Source organism: Neophocaena asiaeorientalis, unplaced genomic scaffold (assembly GCF_003031525.2).
Source record: "Neophocaena asiaeorientalis asiaeorientalis breed wild unplaced genomic scaffold, Neophocaena_asiaeorientalis_V1.1 scaffold145, whole genome shotgun sequence".
NCBI classification, from domain to species: domain Eukaryota; kingdom Metazoa; phylum Chordata; class Mammalia; order Artiodactyla; family Phocoenidae; genus Neophocaena; species Neophocaena asiaeorientalis.
The window spans coordinates 3564623-3588249 of record NW_020172629.1 but is presented as its reverse complement, the minus strand read 5'-3'; the positions used below and the strand labels follow the sequence as shown (position 1 = coordinate 3588249).

Here is a 23627-nt window from a genome sequence, read left to right as displayed (position 1 = left end):
AAAAAAAAAAAAAAAGTCTACAAATAATAAATGCTGGAGAGGGTATGGAGAAAAAGGAACCCTCCTGCACTGTTGATGGGAATGTAAATTGGTGCAGCTACTATGGAGAACAGTAGGGAGGTTCCTTAAAAAACTAAAGATAAGAGTTACCATTGGATCCTGCAATCCCACTCCTGGGTATTTATCTGAAGAAAATGAAAACACTAATTAGAAAATATGTATGCACCCCTATGTTCATTGCAGCATTATTTATAATAGCTAAGATATGGAAGCAACCAAAGTGCCCATCAATAGATGAATGGGTAAAGATGTGTGTGTGTATATCCACACACCACACCACACACACACACACACACACACACTGGAATGTTACTCAGACATAAAAAAGATTGAAATATAACCATTTATGACAACATGGGTAGACCTAGAGAGTATTACGCTTGGTGAAATAAGTCAGGCAGAGAAAGACAAATACTGTAAGATTCCACTGATAATATGAAATCTAAGAAACAAAACAAATGAACAAACATAGCAAAACGGAAACAGAGTTATAGATACAGAGAGCAGGTGGTTTCCAGAGGGAGGGCGGTAAGGGGAGGAAAGAAATAGGTGAGGAGATTAGAGTTGCAAAAGTCACGGTCTGAAATGTACGGTGTGGGGAATATAGTCAATAACTATGTAACTAGACATCGTGATCATTTTGAAATGTATAGAAGTATTGAATCACTATGTCGTGTAACAGGAACTTGCATAGTGTTTTAGGTCGATCATACTTCAAAAACAAACTCATAGGAAAAAAAGATCAGATTTGTGGTTAGCAGGGACGGGAGGTGGGTGGAAGGGGAACTGGATGAAGGCCGTCAAAAGGTACAGACTTCCAGTTACAAGATAAGTGAGTACTAGGGGTATGATATGCAACATGATACCTAGAGTTAACACTGCTGTGTGCTGTGGAGGCAGGTTGTTAAGGGGTAAATCCTGAGAGTTCTCATCACGTGGGAAAAGTTCTTTTTAACTTTCTAAGTTTTTATCTGTTTGAGGTGATGAATGTTCACTGAACTTATTGTAATGAACATTTCCTTTGTATGTAAGTCCAATCATGCTGCACACATTAGACTTACGTAGTGAGGTATGTAAATGACATCTCAGTAAAACTGGAAGAAAAGAATTAAAGTAAACAGTACATTGTACAGTTTACTTACTGCTGTGACACAATCCTTCAGACACTTTAGAAAAGTGATTATTTAAGGCTTCTTGTCTAATAGAAGATTTTCAGAAGTGAAGAACTGTGTGGTACCAGAGTAATCTTTTACTCAGTCGATATTAGTTAGATTTTTAAAACATTGAATTTGAAACAGCAAGGTCTTTAGAGCTCGTCCCTGTAATCTCTAGTATTTTGTCTGCTGCCTCACGCGTACTCTAGCAACAGACTCCTGGATTTCTGTCTGTGAGGCCAACCTGAGGTATCTTTGGACCAGAACATCTAATGAGAGAGATTGCGCTTCGCCTGGTGTTTCTCACTGGGTCTTGACCCTGATTCTCGAGATACCAAGTTGAGTCCACTAAGAAGTTCTAGTGAAAGTATTTTTCTGTTGTTCATAACATACCTTCCATTCTCACTCTGCGAATGCTTTCTGCCCCCGACCTCACTCTCATGCAGTGGTGCTGTCCCAGCACGGCACAGGCCAAGTTCTGGGCGGTGCCAAATTGCCATTTAGCATACGACAGTGGTTGCCAAAGTGGAGTTTGTTTCCCGTCCATTCACAAAGTAAGTCATTGGGCTGTGTGAAGAAACTATTAGAACTTGTATTTATTTTTATTGTTATAATTTTTAAAGCTTTTGTTTTGTGTGTAAAATAATGTATATGTCAGTGAGTAGTACATATATATCAATAGTTTATAGATAATTAAAATACACATATAATGGGTATATGTACTCTAATTTTATTTTTGCTTTTGGTGGTATATGATCAAAAATTTTTGAGACCGGATAAGACTCTTATAGCACATCTGGGTGAGGGTTTTTATTCTGTTACTTGTCAGTTCCTCCATAAATATGAGCTTCATGATATGCACAATTGTGTGTGTGTGTGTGTGTGCGCACACATGTGTGCGCACGCATGCCCCCTCACGTATGTGTTTTTTTTCTTGTGAAAAATTCCGTGGCTCTCACCAGATTCTCGGAAGTCTTTGGCCCTGAAGATCAAATATGATGGGTTTCCCTGGTGGTGCAGTGGTTAAGAATCCACCTGCCAATGCAGGGGACACGGGTTGGAGCCCTGGTCTGGGAAGATCCTGCATGCCGCGGTGCAACTAATCCCACGTACCACAACTACTGGGCCTGCGCTCTAGAGCCCGCGATCCACAACTACTGAAGCCTGCGCGCCTAGAGCCCATGCTCCACAACAAGAGAAGCCAGCGCAATGAGAAGCCTGTGGGCACCTCAACAAAGAGTAGCCCCTGCTCGCTGAAACTAGGGAAAGCCCGTGCTGAGCAATGAAGACCCAATGCAGCCAAAAATAAATAAATAAATGTTTTCTAAAAAATGCATAAAATCAAATATGCTTATCTGGGATCCCTGGGCCATGAAACCACTGAAGTTCTTTTTGGGAGGACTGTACCTTGTTTATAAATAACTGCCTAGTTTAAATTAAGTGGTACTAACTGATTCACTTTGTTATAAAGCAGAAACTAACACACCGTTGTAAAGCAATTGTGAACTCCAATAAAGATGTAAAAAAAAATTAAGTGATACTTCATTTGAAAAATAATATATATGATTAGATACATATTCTTTTTTCAATTAATTAATTTTGGCTGCGTTGGGTCTTCGTTGCTGCGCGTGGGCTTTCTCTAGTTGTGGCGAGCGGGGGCTACTCTGTTGCAGAGCGCGGGCTTCTCACTGCAGTGGCTTCTCGTTGCGGAGCACAGGCTCTAGGCGCGCGGGCTTTAGTGGTTGTGGCTCGCGGGTTCTAGAGCGCAGGCTCAGTAGTTGTGGCGCACAGACTTAGTTGCTCCGCGGCATGTGGGATCTTCCCGGACCAGGGCTTGAACCCATGTCCCCAGCACTGGCAGGCGTATTCTTAACCACTGTGCCACCAGGGAAGTCCCATATTCTTTTTAATAGATTGAAGTCTTATTAAGTCTTTAGTCTGATGAACTGCTGCCAGAATGGTTGCCGTGATCTCATGGTGTGACCTGTGCTGCATACTCTACTAGGGTCTGGGTCCCCTTTACCTTCTTTTAAAAGATATTTTATTGTATGTTTTCACTAACCTTATACTTCTTTAAAATATTATGATAGATTATTGTCTCTCAAATTCAACTACATTGGCCCTGGATAGATGTGGTTACAAAAGAGCTGCTATTTGAAACCGGCTGTTTTTCTGCTGTCTCCATAAGCTGCTTTTGTGGAGTCTGTCTGTGTAATAGGTGATGGGACTGCATTGAGTGGGGATGTGAGTTAAGTTTAAAAGTCAGCTGATAAGATGAAATTGAGTTTAGTCAAAGTTATTCTTGAAATTCTTAGATCACCCATAAAATTAAAGGTATATGATTTTGTCTATACAGTCCTTTGTGGTTAAAATTTTATATGGCCCCGAGTAGCTCTTCAGTTTCTTCCTTAAAGAGTGTCAACAATCCCATCATCTCTCAGTTGACTGACCACTTGAATGCTGTTTTACTTATTTATTCATTCATTTACCAGTAGTCAGAAAAACCCTACCATTCACATATTCTTTCCAATAAGTACTGGGCCTAGGACACGAGCTCACTGAACAGAATGACTATTCAGATTTTTTTTCAATAAAAAGACTTGTTTTTTAAATATGTATAGGTGAATTTAAGTAACTTCAATGCATATATGATACAACTGCACTGCATTTCCAACCTATACGACATAATTACACTGTATTTCCAGCGTTGGCCATTTCCCTGCACAAGCCTGTAGCATCCAACTCAGATGAATAATGTGTGTGTGTGTTTTTTCCCTTGGAAAGGAATCACTCTATTTGTTTATTTGTTATGTAATAAGTTTTAAGTATGTGCAAGGCATTGCTCTGGGCATTGGAATTAGAAGAATGAAAATGACACAGTCCCTGTCCTTATAGAACTTACATTCTAGTGGCGAAAGTAGGCAATAAATAAACCACAAAGGAGGGCTTCCCTGGTGACACAGTGGTTAAGAGTCTGCCTGCCGATGCAGGGGACGCAGGTTGGTGCCCCAGTCCGGGAAGATCCCACATGCTGCGGAGCCGCTGGGCCTGTGAGCCATGGCCGCTGAGCCTGCGCGTCCAGAGCCTGTGCTCCGCAACGGGAGAGGCCACAACAGTGAGAGGCCCGCTTACCGCAAAAAAAAAAAAAACCCCAAAAGAAAAGAAACATTTCGGGCAGTGTGTGCTGTGAAGAAACATAATCAGGGTGGAGGGCCTTGGCAGGTCCGCTGTCTGGGGAAGGGGAATCAGGTGGCCTCTCGGAGGAGGTGACATGTGAACAGGAGCCTGCATGAAGAGGGGACAAGGGTGGGGGAGGTGAGAGGGTTTGTCAGGTGTCTCTTCCATCACGACCCTGGTTTCCTAGTTCAGGGGAGCAGGCTGCACCCACCCGCCCCACACGAGTGGCACGGTGGGTTTCTTGTGGATGTAGGCGAAACCTCTGAGCAAGTGACTCATGTCAGCGCCATTGCTCATCGCTTCCAAGAGGCTGCGATATGTGGGCAGAGTCGCCTTGGGTTGACTGGGGTTTTTCCACCACGTAACAGCCGTGCGTTTTACCTAGGATCCCACCAACAGAAATGAGAAAGTCCATGGAATTTGATCCGTCTGATTTGTACTTTATTTTGTTATGTATATATAAATTTATTGTACCTGATTTTATTAAGGGCTATTTTATTTATTTTTAACAGGAATCACTAGATTTGATCTACTTGGAGACTTTGGAAGGTTTAATTGGCTGGGAAATTTCTATATTGTGTTATCCTACAATTTGCTTTTTGCTATTATGACAACATTGTGTCTGGTCAGAAAATTCACCTCTGCTGTACGAGAAGAACTTTTCAAGGCCCTAGGTAATTCTCAGGTTTATGGGTATTTTTGTCTTTTTCTACGTATTAATAATTTTGACATTTCAGCTAATTTTAAGTCTTCATCTCTTCATTTTTCCAAATGTGTAAATCCTTAGAGGTCACATTCCTGACCCACTGCTTACTGGTTATGCTCTTGTGTAAAATTACTTCGTTAAGTCTCATCTTTCTCATCTGTAAAATGGTGATAATATCTTCTTCTTTTAGGACTGTTGTGAATATTAACTGAAATCGTTCTTTTGAGGGCCTAAGCATAATCCTAGCACATGGTAGAGCTCAGTAGACATTAGCTCTTTGACTGTGATGATGCGGGCGGGTGTGGTGAGCTGAGGATGATCATGTGCTAAAGACATATTTGGGTGTTGATACCTCGGACTATTTTTTAGTGAAAGGTTTTTTTCAGGATTGGATTTTATAGGTATCAGGCTGACCCACAATTATAATTCTCTTCAGTTAGTCGGATAATAATTCAGAATAAAAATATTAGTGTTCTTGACATTAATAAGAGAGAGGGCATTCATTATGTACTCTATGAGTCATATGCATTGTGACAGTATTAAAAACTCATAGGTTTGGCTAAGCTATAAAGGGTACAAATGTAACCTATGAATGTATTTTTCGTGCCTGCTTCAACATTAGTACTAAACATATTTCAAGTTTTGTATTTTAGGAATACCAGGACAATATAAGCTGTCTTGATGTATAAGCCCTCTTGGGCTTAGGGTGTGTAATTTTATAAAAGAAGGGAAAGGTACTGATTTATTGTAGAAAGTCCTGACAGTAGCCGTTTACCTGAACTGACATCATTTGAATGCTTATACTCCGTATTCTTTTGTGGCTTTTAGCTATTGCAAAAGGCAACGTAATAATTGATTCGTTAAGATTCTGTTTTCAGATACTTTAAACCTTATGAACAACAATAAAGCTTTGCATACCACCAAGCCTTTCCAACCGTGATGCTTGAAAGGATGACCTTTGGGAAGGAAGAAGGATTTCAGATTATCTGTTCATGTCTGTTTTACTGCACATTTATCGTGGGAGGGGGTGGTTGATGAGATACTGGCCTGAAAGGGGAAGTTACATCTCATTTCAGCTGAAGCACCAGATAATCTATGGATTTTAATGCCTAGGTTCCTTAATGCTGGTCAGATTAAAATCTAAAGGTGAAGTTAGAATCAAACAGTCCTCTCAGCCAAATTTTTAGAGTTAAAATTTCATTTTTAAGCCTGTTGTAGCATCAGCAATATTAGTTAGCCATAATCTCAGATAAATTCCTACTTACATTCATGAAAATGAGATGGTTATGAATAAATTGCAGTAAGTTTGAGTTGGGTATTCTGGATACCATCTTGCTAAGGAAGTCTTTATTAAAACAGTAAAATGTAATTTAACCTAAGGTAAAAGTTGTAAATGTTGTGTTGGCTCTTTGGCCGTAAGAGGCAGTGAAATCATCAAGAGTTGTGTAAAACATCTAATAGATACAGTTTTTTTTTCCCTAATGTTTTCTGTTACTCTTTGGAATGCTCTAAGGAGGCAATGCCTTATACCTAGAAAATGATCCTCATTAAGTGTATGTCATGTGTGAGTGACCTGAGATCTTAAATATGATTTCACTGGGAATCATAATTTGATTATAAAATATAAAATTTAACTATATCCTTTCTTTTTTCTTTTTCTTCTTCTTCTTTTGTGTGTGTGTGGGAGGTGGGGTGGGAGGGATTTTTCTCTCTGCTGCTGTGCGTTGAGAATCATAACATCTATCTCATAGAGTACCTGGCACGTGGCAGACACTCAGAATGTAGCTACCATGATGGTGGTGGAGGTGATTGTTTTTGCAGAAGAGAGACATTGTAGTTTTCCTGAATGCATAACCTTTGCTACACCCAGGTTTTAGAAGTAACTCATTGAAATAATCGATCCTAAAGGGGTTCTGTTCCAGGGAGGGCGTTGGTCACTCGGTCGCTGCTCTCTTTGCCCACGTCCTTCTGCAGCCGGCCTGTGTTAACACGCTTTCTCACGTCCAGCAGTTGTAGGTGCCTTCTGTCACTCAGTGGCTTGGCCGTTGCTGAACAAAAAAACAAGAACTGTTTTTTTGTGTGTGTTGGATTGATTTATTTTTCCTTTCCCAGTCATGCATCATAGACAGGCTGAGTTTTACCTTTTCTTTCATTAAGATATGCAATGATAGAAATTTTAAAATTTGGAGTGCTATGTTGGCTTACGAGGGATATAAAATTGCTTACCAGTCAGGTAGACAACCGTCTGAAATTTTAGGGGAAAAATCATCTTATCCAGGTAATTTTTACAAATATCTGAGCCTCATAAAAATTGTTTCCTCAAAATCTTTTCCATGGATGTGTTGCTTATGTGCTCTTGACTGTCTTTATGCTTCATTTTGTTAAAGTGCTCAGAGCTTTAATGCCACTTAAACTCTTAAAATTTCTTCTCGCTTTTCTGCCTGTGAGGGTGCAGTGTTGTCCCGTGTGTCAGGTATACTATGTAAATAGTTGCTGCGTGATACAGAGGGAAGGTAATGCAACTTGAAAGGCAGTAATAATCTTTTACTCTGTGAAATATCTTTGAGTAGTGAAATCTTCTTTGTGGTCAGTTTGTTCTGTTGCCATTTCTTTCTTCTTGGTAGTGTCTTCTGTTGCTTTTCTTTTTACTTGCATGCTTTATGTTTTGGTGTGTCTTTCCCTGCATTTTCCTGTGAGTGTGTATGTATGGGTGTCTTTTAAAACAAAAATGGGGTCATCCTCGTTTCAGGTTGTTCCCTGGGAAGGGCACTAGGGTGTGGGGATAAGCTTGCAGGAGGAGGTTTATTAGAAGTTGCTCTTGGGACCAAGGTGGAGGGCGGGGCGGGGGCAGGAGCTGTGCAGAGGGCAGTGGCTGCTGCATCTCACCGGAAGCCTCAGCCGGCCCCGTGGGATGTTGGATGAAGGAAGGACTCCCAGGCTGCCCTGAACTAGGGGAGGCCTGACTGCCTCCTGGGCAGCTGTCTTCAGCTCAGGCCCAGGCGCTGCCGGTGGGGAGAAGGGCCCTTTCATCCTACAGGGAGTGTAGCCAGAGAGGCACAGTTCCCTCAGGAGCACAGCACACTCTGCCCGACCTCTCAACAATGCATTAGTTCTTACATCTTCTTCATTTTCCTGCAGGGCTTCATAAACTTCACTTATCAGATACTTCAAGGGATTCAGAAACCACAAAGCCTTCTGCAAATGGGCATCAGAAAGCACTGTGAGACCCACAGCACCGCTCTGCAATCAAGAGCCTGAGCACCCCAAACTTGTGACATTCCCGTCAGTCAGGGATGTTTCCTGCTGACTGTGGTCCACGTTTACGGCCTGGGCCTGTCAGTGTCGTTTTCATAATCTAAGAGCTCGGCTGTTGCAGGTCTTCTTCTTTTTATTTACCTTTGGGGCGGCCCTTGTAGTTCCCAGCCAGGTGCAGCCTCCTCAGGGCGGCACGTCTTCTGGGGCCATGTTTGCTTGCATCAGTTATGCGCCCATATGAGAGTGTTAGAAAAGGCCAACTTTGGGGCTTTCTAAGGATTCACTTCAATCTTGTTATATATTCCATTCAAAACGAATTCCATTCATGCCCTACATGAAACGGCATCCTTGGTACTTAGATGTGAAATTTCTGCAAAAAATGAAAGTTTATGGATGATATTGCAGTGGGTACATTGGAACTGTAAATGGTTGCAGATTATATTTTTCACTTCCTTAAAGAAAAAACAAAAGCATAGTTCTGATTTATGTTACAGAATGATATTGATTGGACTTTGAGTCAAGGGAAAAATACAAAATTCTTTTAAAACCTGAGCCTTGATAGGATGCCACAGGAATACCTCCTACTGTCCAGTGGAATAAGCTATGGTAGGAAGTATTATGTAATCATACTTCTCTGACAGTTTATGTGTATATAATTCAATATTACCTCTCATAACATAGTTGCCAGTGTTGAATACACTTGTAACTTAGATTTTGCCTTATAGGCTATATGTACACTCAGTTTTTTTTAAACATTTTTTTCAGAAATCCCTTAATTCCCTGTGTCCATTATGAACTATAAATGCTCTGTGGTAGACACCCCTTCTGTCGCCACAGTCTTCAGGCTTTGATCACTTTTGTACATGCCAATTTAAACATCAGACTTACGAATGTTACCATTTAACGCCCAAAACACACAGCATCAGCATTCATGATGTAAGAAAAGTTTTGCCGTGTATCGTGGTCTGATGATCATTCAGTTATTAAATTGTAAATAATTCTTGGGATGGGTTCTTGACTTAAGTCCACTGAATAAAAGCTATAACATTATACTCCGTGTTACCATCCACTAGGATCGAGTACCAGAAATTGTGCATGCAAAAATAGCAGGTGGGTCCACTTGCACACAGTTCATATCACGCAGCCTCTGTAAACACATATGTTCATATGCGCTGTGTTTGGCAACAGGTTGTGTTCAGACAAAAGTGAAAGAACAGTTTTCTCAAATTGTTGAATTTAAAGGGTTTTTTGGGAGAAATTTATGAAAAACAGGCTATATATATTTTGACATCAAAAATTTCCACTTAGATCCAATGTAATAAGAGAAAGTAACCCAGAGCTCCATTGTGTATACTTCTCCTTTATTTATACCTCTGCATTTCCTTCTGAGCTTCTCTTCCTGTTAAAATGCAGCTTAGTTTTAAAATAAAAGAACATTTTGTGATTCTAAACAACACTCAGTAAATACCACCAGTCTAGTATGGGTGAATTTCTCAGCATAAGATCCACATACTGAGAAAATGAATAAAAATTGGCTGCTTTCTAATTTTACTGGTAATTATACCTATTTAAGTGTTAATTGCAAGTTTTGATTTTTACTGAAACTTGCTTGCTTTGAGCAGACCAGGTCAAGGGGAGAAGAGAAAGGAATTCCTTTAAATAAAAGAATATCACTTTTAACTTACACTAATTTCAGGGCAGACATCCAGAGGAAGAGCTTCTGGGTATTTGTAAGATGTCTGAAATTTTTTGAGTAAAATATTAAACTTTTCAATGTCTGTATCAACTCTTTGTTCATTTGAAAGTTTCTTTCCATCAAGAGGACTTAAGCCAGGTTTGGATTAGTAAGGAGTGAAATGTATTTATAAATTCCTGAAGCTCTTATTGGATGCTTCTTCACTGCTGTGTGGAGCAGAGGGACGGTTTTGAACCTTGGGTGCCAGATGCCTTCTGTGGAAGCAAATATAGGTTGTCACATCCTCGGTCTGCACGTAATGACAGCCACCCGAGGCTCTAGCAACACCTGGTGCATTCCTGGTCACAAGCGCAGTCTTCCTCTTGAGGGAGACACTTACTGTAAATGCAGGCGCTTCTCCTGCATGCACGCTGGAGGCTGGCATGTGCACCTGTGGCAGAGGTGGCTGCGGCGCACTGAGGCCGAGCACTGGAGGACCGTTAAGGACAGACAGGCACCCGTGAGCTTCTTGTTACTGCAGTTGTGAGTGCAGTGGAGGGCGAGCACGAGGCCTCGGGTCCGAGGTCCCGGTGCCGGCGGTCGGACGGGCCTGAAACTGCCTTCCTTCTAAGTGGGTGGGGTACATCACTGACTGCGTTAAATCAAATGCTCCTTTTATTTTTTCTCACCACTAGGATCTATTTTAAAAGGGCATTAGGCACTGCAATCACAGAGTTTCTTGAGGAGACTGGGCCAATTCTTACCATTCATTGGTTCTACAGTATGTAAATAAATTATTTTGAAGTTATAAATTTTACAGATTAAAATGTTTGTAATGATTTTTACTGATTTTCCAAGATATTTCTTAGATTTAAAATTTGTTTAGCTTTATATACATTCTGTGTAAAAATAGACCTGCTGTAAATATGAGACTTTATGTGAAAATTACACACACACACACACACACACACACACACACACACAGGTTAGCACCTTCAGTGCCACGCTGAGGGGTTGACAGTGGATGAGAATGAAACCTTCCTGGTGGTTCTCAGTCTCGGGTGTGTCAAAGGTGCATATATACCTGACCTTCAGGGCACCGGCTTCTGCCTGGTTTTCTGGAGCAGTCGGCCTCCCTGTGGCCCCTGTAACCGCCTTATTTGCCAGCAACACAGGCTTACATCGCGTGAAAGCCCTAGGTGGCTTTCTATGTTGTTAGCACAGTATTTAGTATATAAAGGCAGAGTTCTTAAAATAATTTTTTTTAAAGTATGAGGATACATGCAGTACTGACTTTTTAAACTTTTAAAAAATTGGTATGATGTTACCTTAAAAATAATGTTTGGATGCGCTGGCAAATTATTTTTGTTTACAGAGTGTTTTGTTTACAGGTTATCAGTCTTGTTTCTATGAGATACTTTTAGTGTGACTTTTTAAATGTCTCAGAAATTAAAGTTTTACAAAAAGTGATTTCATATTTTGGTTTACAAATACTCAAATGTGTTTTTTATTTTTAATCTTAAATACCATCATGGCTAAAACTTAAGGGCGTATATAGGTTATTTTCATTTCAGTTTTATAAAGGGCAATAACTATTATGGAATGTTGAATTGAGGGAGGAGTGGATATTTTCTCTCCTTTTTGTTGGGGAGTTTTTGATGGATCAATTTCTTGCAAACTTAAATGTAGCATCAATAATTGAAATCATGTATGTTATTTCTTTGACTTATTTAGGTTTGATTTCTCTAATTTCTTCCATTGAAGGACTGAGCCATATACCTGATTGTGGTGTGAGCAGCTTAATCCAGAGTGCTTGGAAGGCAAAGGCCTTTAGCATGTGGTTCATTCACTGACAAACAGAAGCCTCTATGGCAGTGGCTTTCAGACTTCTGACCAGAGTAAGAAATCCAGTCTACATTGTAACTCACACACACATACATACTTCTATAGACAAACAAAAATTTAACAAAACAGTACCTACTTTTACTGTGTGTGATGCATGCTGGCTTTTTCTATTCTGTTTTGTTGGTATTTTTAAAAAAATACTTGACGCAAACCACCAAGTCATTTCCTGGCTGAAAGAATACAAAGCATTTTTTTGGCTTTTGAATATTGTTCAGGTAAAATTCATTATTGCAAATACCACTGAAACAAAAGGATTGCATATGCAAATTACTTGTTCCACTGAAAAGAATGTAATTAAAATCGGTAGAAATCGCTCAGACTCTAAAAACTGGATTATAAAATTTCAAAACTAAGTGATTGATCCATATGTCTTAAAGGAGTAGTGCTGGGAGCTAGTTTTCAAGATAAGTTATTTAACTTCCAATTCTTTGCAATTCAATTAGGAAAAATGTTTTCGAGTTCAAATGTAATCAAACAAGAAATTCACACAAAACCCAGTCATCCTGGATATGACTTTGGTGCTGTGCTCTTCTAAAGGTGTGAAGAAGTCAGGTTCTCGCAAGCATGGATTACAGAAAGCAGGGCAGCAGCAGCTGTGCATGTCTTCTGAGGACCAGAGAGAAACAAGGATCTTCAGTGTCTCAGTGTGAGGACGCTGAGATTCAAATGTGGGCTGTGAATCTGAGGAAGAAAGTTTTTTCAGTTTCTAAGAATACTATGTGAAGGATGTAATGTCTTTCCCTTTGAAAAGCTATTATTAAAAGAATGTACTGCTTACAAACAAACAGTGACACTGAGGATCGAGGATTTGGGACACTTCTGGAGTTGGCGTATTGGTTCTGCAGCCTTCCCTTCGCGGCCCTCTGGAAATCTTCTACAGTGTTTCTCTGTCGGCTTAACAGTGGGCTTGAGGATGGGGTGACAGAGGTATTATTGCCGATGCTAGCACCTGTCCCTCCCCGGCCTGTGCCTGTTCAGAGAGTTTCTCATCACCTCCACTCTCTCTCATCCTCTCTCGACTTCAGTCTCAGCAGTGATTCACTTCTTTTCTCTTTTTAGTCCTCACTGTGGCATCTCATCAGACCTCGAGGTCAAGGAGGCGAAGGGGGCGTGGGGTGAGGGAGGAGGCGGTGTGGTGTTCTTGCTGTCAGCAGCCCGGAGACCTGGGAAATGGGGAAACACACGCCTCCATTCTACAGAGAAGGGGCCCAAACACACGAAGGGTGAGGTTTGCTGAGGTCACACAACTAGGGAGTTGAAGAGCTGTCTGTGAACGCAGGTCGGTATCACTGAGTCTCACCTCTTCCTGGTTTGGGGGTTTTGGTTTCTTAGTGACTCCAGTCGGGTGGTTCAGAATTTTCCAACGCCGGGATATTGAGTCAAGTGTTTGAACATCGTGTGTCTCTCCGCTTGTCTTAGTGCTGGTGGGGAGTTGCAGAAGTGTGGCATAGTCCCAGGGTCCATATTTCTAGGCCTTAGAAACTCAAGCAGACTTGATTCTTTCTCAGTTCTGCAGCTAAACATTTAGTAATGCAGATAACATAAGTAGATATCTAAGATGTGGTTCTAAAATGAGACCAATTTTATGTATATAGCTTGCAAAAGGGACTTAACTGCTTTAAATTGGTAATAACAGCAATAATAATAATAGCAGTAGCCACTTAAATAGTGCTTGCCTGTGCCAGGTATTGTCCTAAGCATTTTATATGTGTGCGTATATGCATGTTTATTTAAATACGTAACTTATTTAATCCTCCTGACAATCCTGTGAAGTAGGTACTGTTAATATTCCCACTTTGCAGATGAGGAAGCTAAAGCACAGAGAGGTTAAGTAACCTGCCCGGGGACCCACAGGACACAGGATTCGAATCCCGTGCCAGCTGGCTCCTGAGTCCTTACACTTAACCACTGTATAAACATTGCTTCTCAGATAGACTTTATTTACCACTTACAGCCGATGGAAAGAAGGCACCTGTTTTCACACAGGAGGCCCTGAGACTAGTTGACAGAGCCCTGTCTAAGATCAGAGCCTCTGAGACCGAACAAAGGGACTTGTTTAAAATTGTTACCTCTCTTCGTGGCGCTTGGTGAGGACACTGAACCAGGTAGAGAGCGCGTGTGAGACACTTGGGCTTTAAGAATGCGGCTTGATTGCCTTGGAAGGAAGAAAACGGTTCGGGAAAAGTTTTTTAAAGATGATGGCTCTGCTCCACGTGTCACAGGTCGCAGCCCTGCAGGTTTCCCGCAGTCCAGCGAGCTCTGCATTTGGGAGGGGTTTAGGCAGAGCCGCTGTGAGCCACTGGTGCTCAGCGAGCACAAGCCTGGAACTGGCAGCCTTGAGCCCCGTATGGGCCGACCAGAGCTTCGGTTTCCTCATGATTTCTGCATTCCTTTCCTCAACAGGTAAAAGGGGCAGGACCTGCGGTTGTGAAAAAGCGCGAGGAAACAGTAGCCATAGTTATCTACCAATCTGAAAGGGGGGGAATCACACCTGTGTACCATGGAGTGGAAACGCCAGGTGGCTCTGTATCTATGTATGTGTTATCTGTGTACGTGTATCTGTGTATCAGTGCATATGTATCTGTGTATGTGTATCTATGTATGTGTTACATGTGCACCAGGCTGTGGCCGACATGCCACAGCCACTGACACAGGGCCTGAAATGTTAGGTACTTGATAAGTATTAGCTGTTATTTTAAATAATTTATTTAAATGTTCTCTTATAGTTGCTTGACACTTTTAAGATAATGTCACAATTAGTTGTAGCAGATCCTATAAAGGAGTAAAATAAGATTTTAACATTTTTGCTAGTGGGGGCTGTATAGGAACAACTGAGACCAGCTCCGTAAAGGCCATTCAGCATTTATCTGGTCCATATGGGGCTTTTCTAAGTGAGTCCTCACTTATTCTTGTGGAAATTTTTCATCTACTGGAGTTGCCTAAAATCATCATTTCTTAAATTATGATGAGGATTTTGGAATCGTACAGGCTATGTTAAAAACTTGTAAGAAACAGGAAAGCACTTTTGAGTCTCCACATCCTCATGTTCATTTGGATAAGCTTGAAAGTCTAGATGTATCAAACATTAAATTAATTACAGTTTCCTTATGAGGCTTTGTCTTCGAAATAGAAGCCAAGTCTCTGTCTACAAAAGGCAGTGAGGAATTCCCTGGCGGTCCAGTGGTTAGGACACAGTGCTTTCCCTGCCGAGTCCTGGGTTCCATCCCTGGTCGGGGATCTGAGGTCCCACAAGCCTCGCAGCTCAGCCAGGAAAGGTGGGGGGTTGCGCAATGATATTGGACCGTTACAGTGTTTCTGCTGATTTGCCTGATCTAAGTCAAGTTTCAGCGTTTAAATTGTCATTGTAATTCCATGTGGTTGCTCTGTGACGAACCACATGCCACCACAGGATTGTCGTATGTATATGGAACCCCCTTTGTTCATGAGCTTTTCTTCCTCCCAATAGATGTAGGTTTACATCATTCCATTGAATGGCTATATAGTATTCCTCTTGATGTGTATGGACCATATATATATATATTTTTTTTTTTTCCCGGTACGCGGGCCTGTCACTGTTGTGGCCTCTCCCGTTGCGGAGCACAGGCTCCGGACACGCAGGCTCAGTGGCCATGGCTCACGGGCCTAGCCGCTCCGCGGCACGTGGGATCTTCCCGGACCAGGGCACGAACCCGCGTCCCCTGCATCGGCAGGCGGACTCTCAACCACTGCGCCACCAGGGAAGCCCCATGGACCATATTTTAATCAACTCCTTAGGGATGGGTGTCTAGATTATTTCCAATTTCTAACTACTGTAAATACTAACAAATAGCTTTCTACTTGTATCTTAGCACACTGTTTTATTATCTCCTTAGAAGTTTATAATGAAAAGCTCCTCTTTCTCGTACTCTCACTGTTTCACTTGTAGCCACCAAATGTGTGGGGGTTTTTTCTACACCAAGTATTTCTCCAATTCTTTGTGGATAACTACATGGATGTCCTACAATTCAATTCAATTCTGACACTATCTTCATGAAATTTAGTGCACACCCACATGTTAGGGGCTCAGTCCCAATAAGACTGGCTGCCTACTGCCCCGTCCCCCGGTTCAGATGCTGATCCCAAGCCCAAGCTGTCACCTGTGCTTCTGAACAACCCGCTGTACATCAGAGGGTCCCAAAGACCCCCTCCTCCAGTTCAGTAGTTTGCTAGAGCAGGTCACAGAATGCTGGAAAACAGTTGACTTGCTAGATTACCTGTTTCCCATAAAGGATACAAGTCAGGAACAGCCGGATGGAAGAGAGGCACAGGCCAGATTCGGGGAAGGGGCACTGAGCTTCCCCACCCTCTCGGGGTGCCCCACTCTCCTCGAGCCTCCATGCGTTCACCGACCCGGAAGCTCTCGGAGTCCCTTCAGTTAGCGGTCTTCGTGTGTGTGGAGGCTTCACTATATAGGTGTGATGGATTAAATGATTGGCCACTAGCGATGAGCTCACCCTCCAGCCCCTTTCCACTCCCCAGAGGTCAGGAGGGTGGGTCTGACCCCTAATTAGTTGGTTGGTTCCCCTGGCCATCCTTGGGGAGTTTCCAGAAGTCACCTCATTCAGTGTGGAGAAAAGGGAACCCTCCTACACAGTGGTGGGAATTGGTGCAGCCACTATGGAAAACAGTGTGGAGGTTCCTTAAAAAATCTGAAGATAGAGTTACTGTATGATCCTGCAGTCCCACTCCTGGGCATGTATCTGCAGAAAACTCTAATTAGAAAATTTACATGCACCCCAATGTTCATAGCAGCACTAGTTACAGTAGCCAAGACATGGAAACAACCTAAATGTCCATTGACAGATGAATGCATAAAGAACATGTACACAACGGAATGTTACTCAGCCATAAAAAAGAATGAAATAATGCAGTAAGTCAGACAGAGAAAGGCAAATATCATATGATATCACTTATATGTGGAATCTAAAAAGTGGTACAAATGAACTTATTTATAAAACAAATTCAGACATAGAAAACAAACTTATGGGTACCAAAGAGGAAGAGTGGGGAGACAAATTGGGAGTATGGGATTAACAGATACACACTACCATATATAAAATAAACAGCAAGGATCTACTGTACAGCACAGAGAAGTATACTCAATATCTTGTAACAAACTATAATGGAAAAGAATCAGAAAAAAAAGAATATAGGTAAATACATATATGTATAACCGAATCACTGTACACCTGAAACAAACACAACATTGTAAATGAACTCTACTTCAAGTAGAAAAGAAAAGTCACCTCATTCGCATAAGCCCAGGTGTGGTTGAAAGGGGCTTGTTATGAATATAAAAAGATACCCTTATCCTCTTATCACTTAGGAAATTCCAAGGGTCTTCAGAGCTCTGTTCCAGAAATGGAGGAGGACCACATGTGTATTTTTTATTATAAGTCACAATGTCACATAGTTCCTAGAAATGAAAGTGGATCAAAGAGAATGCACACTTCCAAGAGAAAGACTATATCAACATGCTCTCAGCAGCAGCATGTGTGTGTCTAGCTAACACTGGATTTTGCCAGTCTTTTACATTAGTGGCAACTTGATGGGCAAATACTGTTTTTCTCACACTTTTAATAACTAGTGGGGGAAACTTTAAGAAGAATTTTAGCAACTCTTTGTATTTCTGCTTTTATGAGTTACTAAATATACTTAGCCCACTTTTGGTATTTCTTATTGTTTTATAAAACCTTTCCATTACAGCAGTAAATATTTGTCTTTCTGTTGTGTTGTAAATATTTTTCCTGGTTATTTGTTTTTCTAACTTGTTCACATTGTTTTCTGCTACATGGAAATCTAAAATTTTGAAGTAGTCAAAATTGACAATTTCCCATAAGTTTTTTGATATCGTACTTAGGACTTCCCTACTCCAAGAGTCCCTACTCCAAGGGAAAAAAATTTACCCGTTTTTGTCTCTAACTCCTTTAATTAAGATGTAGCTCACATATCACATGTTGAGCTGCATCCTACAGGCCTGCAAGCCCTGTAATTGCCCAGTCACGAGACCAAAGGAAGAGCCTGGTGGTGGCAACAGAGACATCAGTGGTTTATTGGACCCAGGATCTTACCTCTGAAGCAAAGTCCTGCAGCGGCACCTCCAGCTGTGGGGCGGGGCAGGGGTGATGGTTACGGGGGATGGACGTCAGGTTGGCTGGTTACCAGGGAGACTATCCTAGTGGAAGATCCACTATCCTAGTGGATGGGAAGATTAGGACGGTCAGTAGCTGGGGCCGGGGACAAGCACGTAGGCAGTTACTGATCAGGTTCTGTGATGAAGGGGGTAGGTCAGCCAGGTGAGTAGGGTGTAGGTGAGGCAGGGACTGGTCCAGCAGGGGATGTCCAGAGAGCAAGAGTGCAGCCATCTTGGGGGGCTTGTCCGTGCACCATAAAATTCACTGTCAGTATACAGTTCACTGGTGCTTAGTGTTCAAAAAACAAAATTCAACCAAGTAAATTGAGCATCTAATTGGCCTTATTAGGTGGCTTATGATTAGGGCAGCATCCCATCTAGCACCTAGAAGGAGCTCCCAGGGGTTGTACAAAACAGAAGGTTTTTACAGGGAGAAGGGTGGGACAAGGGAGCTATTAGCCAAAGAAAAGGAAGGAATATTTTTAGTTCAAGACATCATTTGGGGGGAAGGGAACAGCAAGGCTTTCATCATGCAGATTGCCTCTTCTTCTTCTGGGGGTGGAGAGGGCCCACGTGGCAGACTACCTCCTTGGTGAAGACTAGAAGACTCCAGACTGGTTGATCAAGATTACATTTCTGGTGAAGGCTGAAACTGCAGTTAGGTCAGGTATCATGGGCTTTAGCACAAGTGACACAAGTGACCATTTTGGGCCTGTGGTTTTTTTTTTTTTTTTTTTTTTTGCGGTACGCGGGCCTCTCACTGTTGTGGCCTCTCCCATTGCGGAGCACAGGCTCCGGACGCGCAGGCTCAGCGGCCATGACTCACGGGCCCAGCCGCTTCGCGGCATGTGGGATCTTCCCGGACCGGGGCACGAACTCGCGTCCCCTGCATTGGCAGGCGGACTCTCAACCACTGCGCCACCAGGGAAGCCCGGTTTTTCTCTTTTAACATTAAGTATATTCACAAACATCACCACCATCTAATTCCAGAACATTTTCATCACCTCAAACATAACTACTTTTATTTAAGCCTTTGTTTTTTTGGTAATCAGGCATTCCTTTATCTGGAGTTTATTTTGATGAAAGGAATGAGATAGTGGCTGTGCAGACCGTCACTGGCACACAACTGTTCTCCTTCATACTAAGCAACACAAGTCCGGTTTTCTGTAAGGTGGCAGTGCACCCAGCCCCCTGCGGTGGGTAGCTGTGGCCACATGGCTCAGGGGTGATTAGGGAGATTGCTGTGTAGGGCCCCCGGAAAGGTGACTCCAAGAAGTGAGTCCGCCAGGAGAAGCACCGTGGATGTGACAGGGAATTATGACTGGGACTCTGAGCCACTTCTGACCATGAACTTACTTACCTTGAAGATGGACAGTCACAAGAGCTTGGGTGCCCGAGGGGTGCACAGCAGCCCTGCCTGCCCTCCTGGGGCTCCCTAGGAGATGGCAACTCGTCTTGCACTCAGGCCACCGCAGTCAGGTCCGACGTGAGCACCTGAATGCAGTTCCAGCTGATCCTTGATCAGCTTTATTGTTTCCCCAGATGACGAGTCAGTTGTGGCAATATAGTAAACAATATGTGTGATTTCAGTGCCTTTTCTATAAATCAATTGTCCATGAAATCAAGCTTATTTCTAAATTGTATAACCTGAAACTAATTAGTATATCTCATAAACTGTTTTGAAGATTATTTGCCTCTTTTAATGTAGCAAACACTAACCTTGTGTTCGGAATTATGAATACTTAAGACGTACTCTTCATTTCGTGGAGCTCTTGTATACACTTGGCTTATACTTCGGAAGGTACGTTCTTTTAGACATTAGCATTCTTGTTGGCAAAGGAAATTCTTGTTCACAAAACAACTCAGAGACAATTGATCAAATTTGTAGATTAGTTAACACCGTTGTATCAGTGTTAGTTTCTGGTTTAGACAATTTTACCATGGTATGTTAACATGAGGGGAAGCTGGGTGAAGGCTACATGGGAATTCTATTGTTATAACGTTTTTGTACATCTAGATTATTTCAAAATTTCAGAAGTATCATGTAACAATGAATTTTGCCAAAGTGTAATCTTTAATCTTCTTAGGCCTTTCACTCTCTGGGCAGAGATAGGTTATTGGCCTGGGCTCATGAATTCAATATTACAACTGGGTATTGGGGCTTACAGAAAACTTCATCCCCTAACACTACCATGAGAACCAGGGATAAAGTTTTTAAAAAGTCTTACACCATTTTAGGTAAGTTAGATGTACATCCACACTCCCTGCAGAAAGCATAAAGTAAGCATTTGACGGTTCCAGTAGAGTGTTGTTAACTCTCGTCCCCATGCTGCACGTTACATCCCCAGGACTTATTTTATAACTGTGAGTTTGTACCTTTTGACCCCCTTCACCCATTTTGCTCACCACCTCCACCCCTCTTCCACTGGCCACCGCCAATTTGTCCTCTGTATCTATGAGTTTGGTTTTTGGTTTTTCAGATTCCACATACAAGTGAGATCATATGGTATTTGTCTTTCTCTTATTTCACTTAGTGTGATGGCTTTAAAGTTCCATCCATGTTGTCACAAATGGCAGAATTTCCTTTTTACAGAGGAATAATATTTTACATACCACATGTTCTCTAACGGTCCATTGATGGACGCTTAAAATTGTCTTCATGACTTGGTTATTGTAAATAATGCTGCAGTGAATATGGGGATGCAGACATCTCTTGGAGATCCTGATTTCATTTCTTCTGGATACATACCCAGAAGTGGAATTGCTAAATCATTTGGTAGTTCTATTTTTAGTTTTTTGAGGAACCTCCATACTGCTCTCCATGGTGGCTGTGCCAATTTACATTCCCACGAACGGTGCAGGAGGGCTCCCTTTTCTCCACACCCTCACCAGCACTTGTTTCTTGTCTTTTTGATAGTAGTCGTTCTAGCAGTTGTGAGGTGATATCTCATTGTGGCTTTGATTTGTATTTTCCTGTTGATTACTGATGTTGAGCATCTTTTCATGTACCTGTTGGCCACCTGTATGTCTTATTTGGAAAAATGTTTATTCAGATCTTCTGTCCGTTTTCTAATCAGATTATTTGGGGGTTTTTTTGCTATTGAGCTGTATAAGTTCTTTGTGTATTTTTGGATATTAACCCCTTAACAGATATATGATTTGCAGATATTTTCTCCCATTCTGTAGGTTGTTGCCTTTTAATTTTGTTGATTATTTGTTTTGCAGAAGCTTGTTTATTTTATATTTTCTGTTTATTTATTTTTGCTTTTGGTGTCAGATCCAAAAAACAATTGCTGAGATTTATGTCAAGGAGCTTACCACCTGTGTATTCTAGAAGTTTTATGGTTTCAGGTCTTACGTTCAAGTCCTTAAGTCCATTTTGAGTTGATTTTTGTATATAGTTTAAGACTGGGGTCCAGCATCACTCTTTTGCGTGTAGCTGTCCAGTTTTCCCAGCACCATTTATTAAAGAGACTTTCCTTTCTTCATTGTATATTCTTGGCTCTCGATCATATATGCGTGGGTTTATTGCTGGGCTCTCTATTCTGTTCCACTGATCTATTTGTCTTTTTATGCCAGTACCATATTGTCATCAGAGTCAAAAGCCTCAATGTCTTTTGAGTGAGAGATAGTGTCTTTAAAAATGAGATAATCTGGCAACGTTAAGTTCCATGTTTCAGGATCATGGATCCTAATCCATAACCAGCTGCTTTCCCGCTTATCTGTTATTGCTCGGCCGCAGAAGGCATCTGAGTTTGCGCCACTGGAATAAGAGCTGAGATCCCTATGTGACTTAAGTAGGCACTCCGGAGCTGTTAGCTCTCACTTCAGGGTGGACTCGGGGCTTCGTCTTCGCGTGTCTTCTGCAGGCTCTCAGCCTCCCCGGGAGGAAGTTACCTGTCCACACCCTGTTGTCCATTGAGGTGTATCAGTACACGTTGACCCTGGTGTGAGGTCATCAGCCTGTATGAGGAATACTTTACAAGATCTGTCCCATGAAACTCACCACTGCATCCTGGGACCTCAAAGTGAACACCATCTGTTTATGATGTCATACAGCCGCCTTCCTGTGGGAAAAGTCCTGTCTGAGGCGAGCATGGGGAGTGGTGGTCTGTGAGATGGGAGGACTGTTGGTGTGAGTTGTCTGGACCCCGAGTGCTCGGGAGCAGCCTGGGGGGCGCGTGGCCTTGGCTTGAGCTCTGAGTCTGACGTCGAGGGGCAGCGGCTGGAGAACGTCAGCCAGCTGGCTCCCCACGGCTGGTGTTCTTGAAAGGAGATCCGAGCCGTACTCCACAGCCACCCCAGTTACCAAGTCAAAAAATGAGAGAGAGGAGGCACTTTTCCTGAAGAGAGAGAGAGGGCAGCCATTTTCTCCCTGAACTCTCTTTAACTCATGGACGGGAGGAATCGCATAACACATGGTTTTCCTGTTTGGGGCCACTGCTAGCTCAGGTGTGCGGGGTGTTCATCCAGTGGAGCTCAGCCTCCTTCTTGCCTTCTTTTGCTACCACTCGTTTCTTTCTTTTTTTTTTTTTTTTTGGCTGTACCACACGGCATGCAGGAAGCTAGCTCCCCAACCAGGGATCGAACCTGTGCCCCCTGCAGTGGAAGCACGGAGTCTCAAGCACTGGACCGCCAGGGAAGTCCTCTTGTTTCTTTCTCTTCTCTGGTTCCACCTTAGTTTGTGCTATCTTGTGCTCATCAGAGCTCTTTGGTTGCAGGTGCCAGAAACCAAATTCACCAAGCTCAGGGAACACATCTGGATCTAAGGCACAGTTTGCAGCCAAGCCCAGCTGAGCCCACCACAGAGCAGGCAGCCCCCATCCAACAGATAAGTAATCAATGCTGCTTGTCCTAAGCATTTTTACAGCAATGGGACAGTAAAATCATACTCCCTGATAAAATGAAACAAAACCGGGATTTACTAATCAAAATGATAATAAACTAAATAACCACTTGGAAAGGTAAAAATGGTATTTGTAAATAACTCCAGAAATTTATGGATTATACATGGATTTAAATAGCATCACAGACTTTCCCTCTCCCAAGTGAGTCCTCCACCAAACTCATGCTTCTTAGGGCCCCACCTCTTTCTTGGACAACGACCCATTTTCAAATGAGACCTGAAGAGGCTGTGATGTAATCGTAGAAAAGTCCGCGTGGTGTTCGTGGCTTGACCTGAGAATGTGCTGTCGTCTTCAAACTGTCCAGAGAAGCAGCTACTCCACTTGGTCTCCCCAAGGCTTTGTTGGGCATGCTGTTCCAGAAGACTTGTCAATAAGAGAATTACCTGATGTGCCATCGACTTTCGCAGCTGTGTGAGACTCACCCCTGAACACTCATGGGGTTTTCACTGCCATGTTCCCCAATGATGACCAATCCCAGATTTCCATCCTCACTGATTTTCCCTGTGCGCCCGCTGCCTACAATTAACTAAGGCCTAGTCAGTAGAGTACTTGGTTGCAAAGAGCAGAGACGGACTGTGCTCACTTAAGCAGGAAAAGAGTTTGCTGGAAGGACTTT

At 42.4% G+C, this 23627-nt stretch overlaps 1 protein-coding gene across 9 annotated transcripts in view; it reads left to right on the top strand.

Moving 5' to 3' along the window:
* LMBR1 (limb development membrane protein 1) overlaps positions 1 to 23627 on the top strand; it is a 183461-nt gene that overhangs the window by 135176 nt on the left and 24658 nt on the right. For 6 of the 9 annotated variants that reach the window (XM_024739170.1, XM_024739175.1, XM_024739177.1 and 3 more), the window contains 2 exons: positions 4904 to 5065; positions 8236 to 11606. The exons of 1 other annotated variant lie outside the window; for it this stretch is intronic. In XM_024739170.1, coding sequence (XP_024594938.1) covers positions 4904 to 5065; positions 8236 to 8321 — 248 coding nt within the window. In that variant the 3' untranslated portion in view covers positions 8322 to 11606. Of the gene's footprint in view, positions 1 to 2176; positions 2256 to 4903; positions 5066 to 8235; positions 11607 to 23627 lie in introns of those variants that run through there. 2 more of the 9 variants (XM_024739171.1, XM_024739173.1) reach the window with 2 other exon arrangements.